General features: G+C 27.4%; 1 protein-coding gene across 1 annotated transcript; it reads right to left on the reverse strand.

The window, feature by feature from the left end:
• Window positions 1–8,214: 8,214 nt before the first annotated feature.
• LOC149219499 (WAT1-related protein At2g39510-like) lies at window positions 8,215–11,897 on the reverse strand. The gene is made up of 7 exons (XM_089382602.1): window positions 11,655–11,897; window positions 11,461–11,523; window positions 11,178–11,294; window positions 10,831–11,083; window positions 9,290–9,448; window positions 8,912–9,063; window positions 8,215–8,821 (listed from the first exon to the last, which is right to left on the reverse strand). The coding sequence occupies exons 1-7, from the start codon at window positions 11,825–11,827 to the stop codon at window positions 8,638–8,640; spliced, it is 1,101 nt and encodes a 366-aa protein (XP_089238728.1). The 5' UTR covers window positions 11,828–11,897; the 3' UTR covers window positions 8,215–8,637.
• Between the last annotated feature and the right edge of the window lie 3,013 nt (window positions 11,898–14,910).

Here is a 14,910-nt window from a genome sequence, read left to right on the forward strand (position 1 = left end):
AATTATGATGAAACATATCGAAGGTCTCTTAAGTTAGGAGCCTCCTTTCATTAATGATTTTTCCATCTTAAGCTATTAGTTTCTGATTTCTATTCATCAAGTAATATTTGAGGAAGAATTGGACCTCTTAAGTTAAGAGCCATTTCAGCTTTCCCTCTTTACAAAGTGAATTGGAATTGTAATATGCATTTCTTTAGTTACTGAAAAACTTATCTTTTAGGTTTGATTACATCTGATGTTCATATACAATGGACTTGCCTTTAACCATTACCAACCCGGATTGATAATTAGCTCAACAATACTTACTGATAAATAATTTGAATTCATGTCCCTACCAAAATCAACAACTATTCACGATGTCACAAAGTGTACTTGTTCATAAAAACAAGGGTTTTTTTGGGAGTATTTTCTTACAAAGTAACGAGTCTCTGCAGTTTACCAAGCTCCTTCTAAATATGCCCAGAAAACCTACAACCTGTCAATATTCTAAGACAAGCTAAAAATTAGTCGATTGTAAAGTATTCGAACACAAATACCAATGATTGAATTACAGGGTTCAAAATGCTTACAACTTGTGAAGGTATTGAAAATCTCCCAAAGTACTTGGAATCAATCCTATCAGGTCTGGATTTTATGACAGATCCCTACAAGGATGACTTTGCTCACTCAATCTACTCATTATACCCTCTTATTTACCATGCAAACCCAATATGTTTTTGTTAATATTATTCTAATTGCATCTAAAGAAGGAAGATGCACTGTATAGAGAGTAACACTAGAAGATCCATCTGCACTACACTATGTGTTCAAATGTTGGATAAAATTTACACTGTGCATTGACTACATTAAAAAGAAATATGACTGCACCCAAGTAAACAAATCTCTTATATACATAGGGGGGAGTTTAGACAAATGAACTCTACTTTGCAACCTCAATATTCATTGGAGAAATGGGTTTGGATGGTATCAACTTTGTGGTACCCTTGCGATTACTTCATCAATCAACTTACAAAATGTGTAGTGCTAAAAGTCGCCCAATTTCAATTGGTAGTTATCTTGTAGTGTTGAAACCCCAAAGTTAATTGGTTACCGATGGAAGAAACACCATCCCATTTTAAACCACACAGATCTCGACCTTTCCATGTGGACAGTGTATTTCCCAATCTCTTTTGTATCGACAATAATGTGTCCATTGAACACATTGAAATGCATAAATTCCCACTTACATCAATCAACATTAATACTGTTAAATTTTTTCATAAATAAATGTACTTGTTAGGCACTCATTGACCGATATCGATAGTGTGTGTAAATCTTGTAGTAAACACAACGGCATGACATGGAGGAGAAAAATAGATGCAAAGAGATGAGACATGGATGATGCACATACCAATTAAACAAAAACATGAAACATAAATGTATTGGATATCATCTATATGTTTTTAGCTTTATGTCATGTGAATTTATGTTGGGGTTAATTTATGTTTTTAGCTTTATGTCATGTAAAGTCTTGATTAGACTCCTTAATGGTAGACACTGGAGCTTTGCTCACTATAAGTTTAGAAACTATTAGAAAGAACACTTTATGATGTAGGTGTGTAGGTGTTTAGATTATTTTCTTTGACAAAATGTTTAAGATGGTTTAATAGGTAAACTTAGCTTCCATCTAATTATTGGGAATGAGTTGCATCATCCAACACAAACAATTTTTAATAACTTCATAGTTATAATCATGGATACATTACTCATTTATTTACACATTAATAAAATAATGTATCTTATTCACTGTAAATTTCAATACAACCTCCATTTGATCAACTCTAATTTTAACTCGTGCTCTCTAATTATCTATATCCAAACTTTCCTCCTAGATTCCAGGAAGAAAGAGTTTACATAGTGGATATTGTTTTACCTGTGAAAATCCCCTAGCCATGATCTCATGTTTGCTTCTCTGGATTCCCTCACCCAGATCTAAATCATCCTTACAGGAACAAACATATATGGATTTATATATACATATGAATAGGAGGTAGATTGGTTTTAAATATTCTCTAGTGATTTCTACCATACTAAATTTTGCATCATCATGTAGGCTTAATATAGTATCATTCAAGGCCAATATACATCGACCTTAAACAAAAGTACACACATGTTTCCCATGTAAAGTATTAATGGATTATCATGAGGCTTAGGCATCACTGGTGAAGCTACCAACAACATGGAGATGACACCTTGGATGAATAGATGATTAATGAGCTACCTCCTAGCTTTCATGATGAGGATTCATCTACACTTTTTAGGGATCCTTGCCTTCTAGAACAAAAATGGAATGGAGGCATGAAATTTGAAATTGAAACTACAAAATTAGTTGTGCTTAATGTCAAGCAAGAAAACCTAATGGAAATTCCACGGCTAAGATAGCAACAACATAGGTTATTGGAGAAACATTTTTTTGATATGACACATTAAAACAACAAAAGGAGAGGATAGAAAATTTCATGAATCAAGACTCTTAGTATAAAGTTTTTCAAACATAATGTGAATGAATTTATCCTTTACTTTCACAATTCTGAGGAACCAATTGTGCCACTTATCATTTACTTTTTAAATGATACTCTCACGAATAAGGATTATGATGCCAATATCATCATAGTCAAATAACAATCAGAATGGGAAATTTCACAATTGTGAGGAACAAATTGTGACACTTATCATTGACTTCTTAAATGATATTCTCACGAACAAGGATTATGATGCCAATGTCATCATGGTCAAACAACAATTGGAATAGGGAATTTCATAAGTGGTGAGAAATATTCAAGATTTAAATGACATCATCACATGGTAAGAGCAATACAATTTTATCCCAAGCAATGTACACTCTTTTCTACAAAGTGAAATATATTGGTTTTCCACCAACATTTATTAAACGAAATTTATAAGATGCATTTGAAGACATTAAGTCACTATGGAAAGAGAATGACGGGCACCTAGTTGAGTCTATGGAAATGAGTGAGTTAGATAAAATACAATGGTACAAAAAGTCAACAAATAATACCATTCTTTTATAGTTCGGAAATTTTACATGAGTGAAATAAGGATCCTCTAAAGTCTTTCTATTAAGCTTTCCTCATAAAATTAGACAAATTTCTAATGAACAAAAACTATCATCCCTTGCATTGTGAATTAAGGTGATATGAGATTTCTTGTTATGAAATGTTTGATTTAAATCATTTACTTATAAAGGTTCCAAAATCTTAATAAAGAGCATTTTCATAAATCCTTTGTAGTGAAGTGTTGTGCATTACCTTCACTTTGAACATATCCTTGCTAGAATCTCCCTGAAACATAACATGGGATAAAAAAGAAACACCAATAAAAAACAAAAATACATAAAAAAATTACTTCTTTCTTCTATGTTATTGTTTCTTATGTCATTACCATACAGTGTTTCCTTTAAAACATTTGGTACAAATACTAGTTTAAATACTATAAAAAAATTAAATAAAAATTAAAAAAACTAAATCTATTTATCCATCCAAAAATACTATTTAAACAATAAAAAAAATAAAAAATAAAAAAACAAAAAAAACCTAAAACTCATAATAATTAAATTATTTCTATATAATATAATCAATATTAGATACTAATCACTCCCAACCTCTTCGCAAATTCAAAATGAACCCAATAACGTCATTCAACAGCATATAGACCATGAACCATTAAAAAATAAACAAAGGTTCCTTTCAGAAATTACAATCTTCTCATAGATGTAATTAATCCCATAAAATATATAGTACTTATCTCACACGATTTGTTTTAGTGAATGTCATATATATATGTAATAAAAAAATAATTATAAATAAAATATATATAAATTTCCTTTGTGGAGGAAGAAATTACAAGAAGTAACCATAACAAATTTCATACAAATTAAACATGTCCAATAACAAATTTCATACGAATTAAACATGTCCAATATGCCAATTCCATCCATATAAATATTCATCCACACTTCTAAACGCTTGTCATACATAGTGATTAGTCTGAATAATGTTATTATAATGTACTAGAAAAAACAATTTTGTTTATTTAGCTAGAGGCAGATCATGTGTATAAAAGAATTAAATTTAAATAAAGACTATTATAAGACAAGTTATAGTGTAAATTTTCAATCTAAGTGATAACATTTTGTTAATATTATATATTTTAGATAAATTTTCAGTTTTCGATTCAAATATTTCACATTTTATTAATATTTTAATATATTTTTAATATTTTTAAAAATAATTAAATATTTTATTTTAAATATACATATTTTTTTAATTAATTCTACATTATATTAAATTTTTGAATTTTATTAATATTATAATGTATCTTATATATTTTTAAAAATAAATTAAATTAACTAAATATATATTTTAAATAACTTTAATTATTTTTTTTTAATTTCAATTTAATTAAACATTATAGTAAATTGTCTTATATTATTTGTGGTTAAAGAAATTAAAGATGCTCAACATTAGAATATCCCTTTACACTTCCAAATGTTCACGTTACCTAATGACTAATCTCAAAAATCTGTCATGATGTATAGTCATTAACAACAAGACCAATGTGGCATGTTTATCAAGAAGAAAATTATGCATGTGAAAAATTTGTGATCTTGGTAAAGGACTATGTAAGAAGCGAAATGATCATTTTTTAATCCAACCATTTCTTAAACAGTTCATTATAATTTTAAAAAGTAAAAGTAATTCGTTTGTTTTCGTTACAAATGCTATGTGTGTAATTGTCATAAAAACAAAATGGTACATCCAATTATTACAAGGATGACCAATGTCTGGTTCGACTTATTAATAATTGAAAAATAAATACACCACTCAATACAAATATGTGTTCCATTTCTATCATCATATTCGTTAGCTATAAACTAACCATAAATTCTATGCACAATAGTGACATACGTTTTTTTTTTTTCCTCTCTGATTGTTAAAGCTCACATGTTTGTAATTTATAGAGTTCGTATGCATATGATCATTGAAGGATGCTATGTCACAAAGTAGTTTATTATTTTTGTTTAATAGTATTAATATTTATATGGAAGGTGTTAATGATCGATGGATGAAGTGGATTTTTAATTTTTTTTAACATTTCAAGTATTTATTTTAAAAAATGAAATTTATATTAATAATTCAAGTTTCTATTTAAGAGATTTATATTTTATATTAATAATTCAAGTTTTTATTTAAGGGATTTATATTATAATATAATTGTTTATAAAAAGTTAGTTAATAAATTTAAATTAGTAATTTTATTTATTTATTTTTAATATTGATTATTTTAAAAAAATAAAAATATATATATAAAATAAAAGTAAAAAATTATCGTCTAATTTTCCTTACAATATATTAATTTAGTATTTTATTTTTATTAATAATTTTGATATTTTTTATTTTCATTTAATATATTAATTTAATAATTTATTTTTGTTGGTAATTTTGATATTTTTTATATTCATTTAATATATTAATTTAATATTTTATTTTTGTTAATAATCTTGATATTTTTTATTTTCATTTTTAATTTAGATAAGACAAAAGCTTCATAAGCTTGTTAATCATAAAAGTAACCATAAAATAATAAAACAAGTATACTAGCCTCCCAATATAGGGATATGTCCCCATATTCAAATAACTTTGATTTCATAAGCCTGTTAATCATAAAAGTAACTACAAAATAATAAAACAAGTATACTAGCCTCCCAATATAGGAATATGTCCCCATAGTCAAACAACTTTGAGTTCAAAAGCATAGTTTTATATTACTTTAAGCCCTTTTTTTAGTCTAATAAATGATGAATGCATTCATTAAAGAAGGGATATATGTATATGGATTCCATATGTAGACTTAAAAAGGTGAGTCACCTCAAGTTGTAATTTTTTATCTTTTAAATCTTTTATTTCATGAACATATTATTGAAAAATAAATATTTATCTATCTATCAAACTTGTCTTACTAATATAATTTAGGCAAGTAATCTACCTAATAATCTATTCCCCTTTTCTTATTATTTATTTATATTTGAAGTAACTATCATTAGAAGAGATGAGTTGTAATCTTTTATCTTTTAAATGTTTTATTTCATGAACATATTATTGAAAAATAAATATTTATCTATCCATCAAACTTGTCTTACTAATATAATTTAGGCAAGTAATCTACCTAATAATCTATTCCCCTTTTCTTATTATTTAGATTTGAAGTAACTATTATTAGAAGAGATGGGGCCGTAGTGCTTAATCTAAGTAAAAATCATTTTTACTTGTCTTTTAAGTAAAAATTACTCCATTGTCCCTCCTAATCTATCATTATATTAGGTTTTTTATTATATTAAATTTAAATTTAAATATAACAACAAAGAAACTATTTGCGTTTGAAGGTTAAAAGCCATTTCTTAAAATGTGAGTCTTAATTGGTTGAGGTTAACAATGTTACGTGATCATAATCCTCTTTCTCTATGATGGAAAAAGGAAAATATACACATTCCTGTGAAATTTTGTAAAGGGATCCTTATCTTATATGGTGATATTGGATTCCTTATAATTTTAGAAATCTAGAAATCTTATTTCTTTCTACCCAAATCACTTAGTCAAAAATAGCTCTAGATTGGAAAAAATTTTGGGTTTGCAGGAGATCCCCTTGAATGATGATGATGATGATGGTTAAGGTCCGCTGAGACCAAATAATGGTCTATCAGACCTAAAGAAACAAATTATCTATTTTGATTTAAGATTTTATTCCTATGCTCAAAAAGCTTGGAGAGAAGCCTCCCGAGCTCACTATAATTTTGAATTCTTAGATATTGGGCCAAATTATGAGATTTTACAATTTTATAGCAGCAAAATCTACTTCTAAATCGATAAATAGGAATAGTCATGTGTTAAGCAATGTGATACGTAGTCGTTGTGATTATGTTTTTTGATTTGTAAAGTATTGTGGAGATTAATAGTAGAACATTTTTCTAATAACAAATATTATAATATTATGAAATCTTATATAATGTAGATTTAGTTCCTCATATTTTAGATTAATTAATTTTTGTGTTTGTTTGAATTTATGAAATAATGAATGGAAAAAATAGGCACATAGAAATTCCACCTACATAAATGAATAAAATATTTATTTTTGGAAACAAAATATGGAAAATATCCTAGCTAGAACGTTAAACTATTCACTTCTCCCTTTGTTTCAATTATTAAAATGCATATAAAGAGGAATGAGCACTCTTATGGAGTTACTCTTGGCATTGTAGTTTGAATGGTTGGGACAAAATCCTACCTTTTTTATACTCTAAAAATACCACTCCCAAATGTTTCCCTCAATTATAAAACAAGTATATTGTAAATAAATGGAATGGATAAGATAAAGAAAATATTGAGAAATAAAATAAGGTAGATAAAATATTGATTTTATTTTATATTTTATGTAACTATTAAATTATCATTTTTTAAACATTAATCTATTTATTTGAATGGTTTAATTAATTGATTTTTTCTTGAATTAACAATAAGATAAGTTTTTAATTTTAGATATTTACAATCAAATTTTCTAAAATATTAAATCTACTTTTACATTTTAAATGATTTTTTCTACAATTAAAATTCATTTGAAATTAAAAAAATAAAACATTACAATCTCATTAAAAATACACTTATCTTTTCACATTTAAAAGAATAAAACATTGTAATTTCATTAAATACCAGCATAGATTCATTTTTACTCTGGACCTACCAAATGCCAAGAAGGATCAACTCCATATTTATGTGAGATCTACTTTATACTAGGCTGTAAAGCCAGCACCCCATATTTATGTGAGATCTATTTTATACTGGGCTGTAGAGCCAGCACCTCTAAACGCAATTAAATATACATCTTATTAAACTAAATATTTAAAAAAAAAAAATCTTTTCCGATAATAATAAGTGGAATATCCACCTATTCACGTTGAAAATTTACACTTACAAAAGCTACACCTTTAAAATAATTACCCAAAAATATTTAGCAAACCACACCTAATATAAGCCCATAGTAATAAGTTGAATAACCACCTATTCTTAAAACCTTGAAAATATACACTTAAAAATGCTACACCTTTAAAATAATTACCCAAAAATATTGAGCAGACCACACATAATATAAGCTTACGTCAACATTACAAGCTGCCTTAAGCCGGAAGACAGTATTCTCATTTATGAACCACTACCATTAAAGCAAACCAAGGTCACCACACCAATGGACGCCCCAGAAAGAACTCTGCATTCGGCGAATGTTCTCATGAGATTTACTTGTATGCAACACCAAAAAAAAAACAGTTCTAACTGTGAACTGTGATACTATTCGACGGCCAAACTATGGTTATGGTCTTTATTAAACATTATGACTTGATTTACAAACACTGCTATATATGTCACTTTCCTAATAGTTTCCGAAACCGATAAATTGTGATGAGCCTCAGCTACGTCTCAATTTCCAGTAAATACTTACATTAGGTTGCCATAGTAATTCAGCCATTTTACGCCATAGTAATCTAACACCCATCTTCCTTAATATTATGGTTTGGCATCATAGCTTGGATTATGTCAGACTGTCAATGCTTCTGGTTTCCATCTTCAAATCCTGCACTGATTTCATTGGAGCAGACCCTGATTCAATGGAGCTTGTAAGTTCCAATGTCCTTGGCATTTCTGCCTGCACGTCCTTCCTCTTGGCCCAAAGCATTGTATAAAGACCTATCACAACCAAAACTCCTCCCACGGCACTGCAGCAAACGTTACTGATTTGTTATATATCGTTAAAGTTTTATAAATTTTGCAATTTCGTTAAATAAAATATTGGTGCAAACGCTCACATTCCCAAATGAAGGTGTTCGGAGAAAATGAGAAATGACAAAATGGAGACCGTTATTAGTGAGACAGGACTGAACATGGCTAGATAAACCGGCCCCTTTTTGCTCATGCACCATATCTGCATGTAGTACACGGCCCCTGAACTCATAACTCCCTGCATGTTATAAAAATATTAGCTCCAAGTTTAAATGGATTGTTTAGTTTGAAATTTTCATAGACATCGTCAAACAATTAAATTAGTCGACACTCATCAAATTTATTCAAAAATTACAACTAACATCAACAAAGATGACCAAATATTGATGTCGAAGTGAAAATCAAAATTATTATGAACAATAATATTTAATGATTAAAGAATTTAATAAAATGTATAGACATACTGCATAGACAATGCTCAACAGTTTGTTGTCCCACTTGAGGGTCCACGCTGCAGCATTTCTTTCAAAAATCGAAGCTACCAGAGCTGATTGCAGCATGGCTAAAAAACACATTAGGGTCGTCATTGACAGTCGAGCTGGATATAGCTTTGCAACAATATCCTGCAAACGAACCAAATAGTAAAGGGCCGTATTCTTAATCAAATTAAAATGCGAAAAGAAGGTTTTGTCCGACGAATTATTAGACATTTGAAATTTAGTCAAAATGTTATCGAGAACATATGCGAAGACTTTAGTAAAATTGAGACTTAGTTAATAATTGAAGAAATATACAATTTCACATTTTTAAGCTAAGTTCTTATTGGGGAATTGAGATTGGCTTTTAACCTAAGTTATTAGTGTGGAATTGAAATTGACATGGAATCGAAGTTTTTAATGTGGAATTGAAATTGATATATAATTTAAGTTTTTATTATGGAATTGACATGCAAATGGTTTTAAGTTCTTATGTTTATCTTTACAAATAAATATTTCAAGTTTATTATGGAATTGACATGCAAGTGGTTTTAAGTTGTTATGTTTATCTTTAAAAACAAATATTTCAATAATTGAAATTGACATGCAAACATGCAATCTAAGTTTTATTATGGAACTGACTTGCAATTGGTTTTAAGTTATTAGGTTTATCTTTATAAATAAATATTTCGATATTTAAAATTGACATACAATCTAAATTCTTATTATGAAATTGACCTGCAAGTGGTTTTAAGTTGTTATGTTTATCTTTATACATAAATATTTCAATACTTATTTTTATATTAGAAAATTTATCTAAATACTATAAAAAATAAATATATTATAGAGAAATTAATTTTGAAAAAATTGTAATTTTTGTTTGTTAAATATATTATAGAGAAATTTATTTGGAAAAAAAAAAACAAAATTTCCAAATTGTCCATGTAATGTTTTATAATTTTTGATAAAATATTGTAAGAATTTGCAGTATTTTGAGTGGAGTTTGAAAGATTTAAAATTTGATTAAATTCAGAAAATTTTAATTTTAAGTTGTTGAATTTAATTTTAAATATAATATTAGTGGGTATAATGATTAAGAATATGTAATTTCTTTTACAAAATTATAGTTTTAAATTCCAATTTTAATAATCTTTAACTTTAAAAATAAATTACTGGTACTATTGTTATAATAATTTATAATTTATATTTATATTCAACATGTAAAAATTGAAATTGAATCTACCTCCTATCAATTAGATATATCATAGATGATTAAAATAAATGTTGTTATCTTCTAGACCTACGTTCAATATTGTAACCTGTTAAACAAATATGTTCTCCGAATAACTAACATCATCATCTTTAAAATGATTCTAGTAAAACATAAATATAACTTCAAAAACATTCACCCTGATCGAATCTGAGGTATATTCTTGTAATAACTAACATCTTCAGACTAATTCCAGTAAAACAGAAATATAACTTCAAAAATATTCACCCTAATGGAATCTGAGTTTGGGGTTGGAAACCTGTTGAACAATCCATGCGCACCAGGCGATATTAGCAATCGCTACAAGTAGACAACCCTTGATCCAGTCCTTGTTGATATGACCTGTGTCGCCTGAAATGCTATGAGGTCCTTGGAGATGGCCGCGAGGAGACCAAGGTATTGGTATAACAGGACCCTTGTACAAGCTAACAATCACCGAACCGCCTATGCAAACTGCGGTGCCAAACACTTTGACCTGACCTAGCAAACTTTTAACGCTAAATTTCTCCAATCTGAACTCATTCCACAGAAATCCGAATTGACATCGCCATATCATAACATGCAGGTAATAAATGCTTTCTGGAAAAATTAGAAACCTTACTGTACCTCAACATGACGGCCATTACGAAGGTTATCGCAGGTGTCCCATTGCCCAACGCGCTCACCAAAGTTGGAGATGTATAATTAAGCCCCCGAAGGAACAAGTTTTGGCTGACTGTTATTCTGCAATATTTGTTTCAATCTTGGAATCAATGTGCTGAAATTGACATGAAATTAATTTATTTAAAAAATATTCTAGAATCAAATTCCAAAATCTGGAATCAAGATAAAAGTCACCCTAAAATTGTTCATGACAACAAATTCCATTACAAAATAACTTTCAACATACCCTAATAAAGCAAGAATGAAAATCCTGCAAAAGATGTAAAAGGTTAGAGATGGCCGCACATTCCTGCAAAATGATAATAAAGGGAAAAATCAAACTGCAGTTCTATGTCCACGATGAAGTGATCAAACTGAAAGTTTCTTGAAAATACTAGATTTGTGAGGTACTGCAATATTGTGAGGGGGTTATGTAATTACCTTTCAAGAAAATAAGCGACAGGAGTTAAGAAAATAGTGGCGATCACATGCCTGTAAACCACGAAAACAAAGTGGCTCATGCCATTGCTAAGGGCAGCTTTTGAAAGTATATTCATGCCAGAAAAAGCAAACTGGATACCAAAAGCTACCATGAGAGGTTTGTATGTGCCCATTTCTGCAACAAAATTACAGGCTTTCCTCTAACATAAGCGCATACATGGAACACAAACCAACCTAAACGCTACTCATATATATATGTGTATAGTTACGTAATATATCAGGATTTCTCAATTACATTACATTACTGTAATATATCCTCCATTACAATACTGTAAAGTAGAACTCAAGGGAATCTAACCAAAAATAAGAAGCAAGTTGTAGCCAATGGCACGCTGACCCGTTAAAGTAGCGCATTATCGGAGTTGAAGCCAACGGACCATCAGCCATGGAAATTACTTATTGCCAATGCCCCTGAGTTCCTGATTATCCAATTATGTCACTATTATCCTATTATGCCACAGTGATATTGATATTGTCTTAATTGTGCGCCCTCCTACGTGTAAACTTTTTGTATATATCTGGGAAACAATGCTGGCATGCATTCGACTGAGACCATGGATTACAGAGTCGCCTGACGTTGGATACCATTATCAGCAAACTGAGATTTCAAAAGGTCGACAAAGCTAAATGCCATCATTTTCGAAATATGTGTCAATGTTACTTCTTATCGTGCATAATTATTCGCACAGCAATATGAAGTGTTCAGCCTATTTGCAATGAAGTGTCCACCCAGGGTAACCATTGTATATTAAATGTTCTGGAAATTTATCAGGCATATCTTGTTTAGGACCTTTTTAATGTGTTTCTCCTTCATCTTATAAAATTATATTAGTGTAAAATTTGTTTTCCCTAAGCTTAGGATCAATTCCAGCAATAAGACATGTTCGTTCTAAAACGATAAGACCTTAGGCATATCTTGTTTCCAACATTTTTAATGTGTTTCTCCTTCACTTTATAAAATCATATTAATGTAAAATTTGTTTTCACTTCGCCTAGGATCAATCCCAGTGGTAAGACGTGTTCGTTCTAAAACGACAAGCCCTTTGTAATAATTCTAGTTTAGTATTAAGAGAAAATGTGATATTATTATTTTTCATCTTCAATCTTAGTATAATAGATAAATTTTTATTTATTTACTGTGGAGAGATGATATTTTAAAAATTAACTAATATTTTATATACAGAAATATATCTTATTGGCCGAACAAGCTCTTTGTAATAATTCTAGTTTAATATGAGGAAGAAATGTGATATTACTATTTCTCAATCTTCAATATTAGTATAAAACACGCACATTTTTTTTGGGCGGAAAGATGAGAGTTTAAAAATTAACCAATATTTTATATAGATAAAATTTAGCTTATTTAAGTTATAAGTGTATTTTTAATATTTCAATTAAAAAAAAGTGTAATATATAATTCACAGTTATTATTTTATATATAATTTAAAATAAATAAATTATTTTAATGTTTATAATTTTACATTAATTTTATATAGCATAAAATAATTGAAAACAAAATATTATTACAAAAATAAATATTTTTATATTAAAATATTAATTAATATTAGAAGCATAATATTTTAAAATAATGAATAATAAAAAATTATTTCTATATATTATTTGAACACTAATTCTATACATATTGAAAATAATTTGTTTATTTATTTATGATTAACTGAACTTAGTCTTAGCTGCACATTTTCTGTTCTTAAATGTTTGGGTTTTAATCTTTGAAGACATGTTTTATTTGGTAAAATAATGAAATATTCTCATTCTGATTTAAAAAAAAAACATTATGTTTACACAAGCCACTCTGTTATATTTTTTTCAAATTTTATATTCTTTTGTATGCAAAAAGAAACAAATTGTCTTGTTATTCCTAACTGAGTAAAGACTAAACATGTTATAACAAATATATTTTAAATTTAAGATAAAAATGCTAAATTACTATTTTTTATTTTTAATTTCTTTAGTATAATAAAGATAACAAATTCTTCAAAACCATGTCATTCTAGGAATGGGCCAATACAATATTTTAATGTCCACTTTCAATTATATATATATATATATATATGAATTTAGTTTTCCTGGTTGAATGAAATAGTTGTTATCATAAATTACATATTGATGTTTTAAAATAGTCTAAAGTGAATCTATATTGAAATTAAAAAAAAAAAAAATCTAAAATATTTTATTATGTTATATATATATATATATATATATATATATAGATATATAATATTAATACAAAGTAATAGAAAATGAAAATATCTTTATAGATAAATACCTTTTATATTCTAATTTAATATAGAAAACAAAAATGCCAAATTATATAGATAAGTACTTTTTACATTTTAATTTTAATATGAAAATTATGTATAACTTTTTTATAATTTAAATTAAAATATAATAGTAAAAACATATATTAAAAAATAAAAATATATATTAAAAATACAAGATTCAAAACATTATTTTAATAACTATATACATATATAATATTATTATGATTAAGTATTAACTTTATGGACAAAGTTGTAGTATACATACAAGTTCAATTATTTTTACATTAAAAAACAGTAACTTGTTTATATATATATATATATATATATATATATAATTAAGGTTCTCCCAAAAATTTGATGGAAACTTATTAGTTTTAGAAAATAATTTTCTATAAATTTTTTTTAATTATTTCATTATACATCACATAAATATCTAATCGGAAAATAGCATTCAATTTCATATATATATATATAAATAAAATATTTTATCTATTTATATTTTTTTTAAAGCGATGAATTATCCATGAGTTTTGAATGAGTAATATCCATGGCTTACCAAGAAACATGATCATAAATTATTAAAAAATCCTATCCACTACCTTACCCAACCATATCAATATTATTTATAACATAATGATATAATATTAGTTATAAAGTGATAATAATAGTTTTATTTCAAACTCTAATAAATATAAGTTAGAGCATATGTATTAAAAATTGCGTCATATGTTTTGTTGACGAGCCATGGAAATAATTCCTTTCCCACTTTCTCTATAAAAGGTAGGCTTTTAACCCTGCTCTTTAAAAGACAAAAACAGTATGGGAAAAAACTTCCTAATAGATATTTTAAAATGATGTTACATAAGATTGTAATTGCTAAATTTATGGATAACAAGAGAAAAAAAAAATATATG

The sequence above is a fragment of the Pinus tabuliformis genome, chromosome Q, assembly GCF_031772625.1.
Source record: "Pinus tabuliformis cultivar Carrire ecotype Pingquan chromosome Q, CPIR1, whole genome shotgun sequence".
NCBI lineage: Eukaryota > Viridiplantae > Streptophyta > Pinopsida > Pinales > Pinaceae > Pinus > Pinus tabuliformis.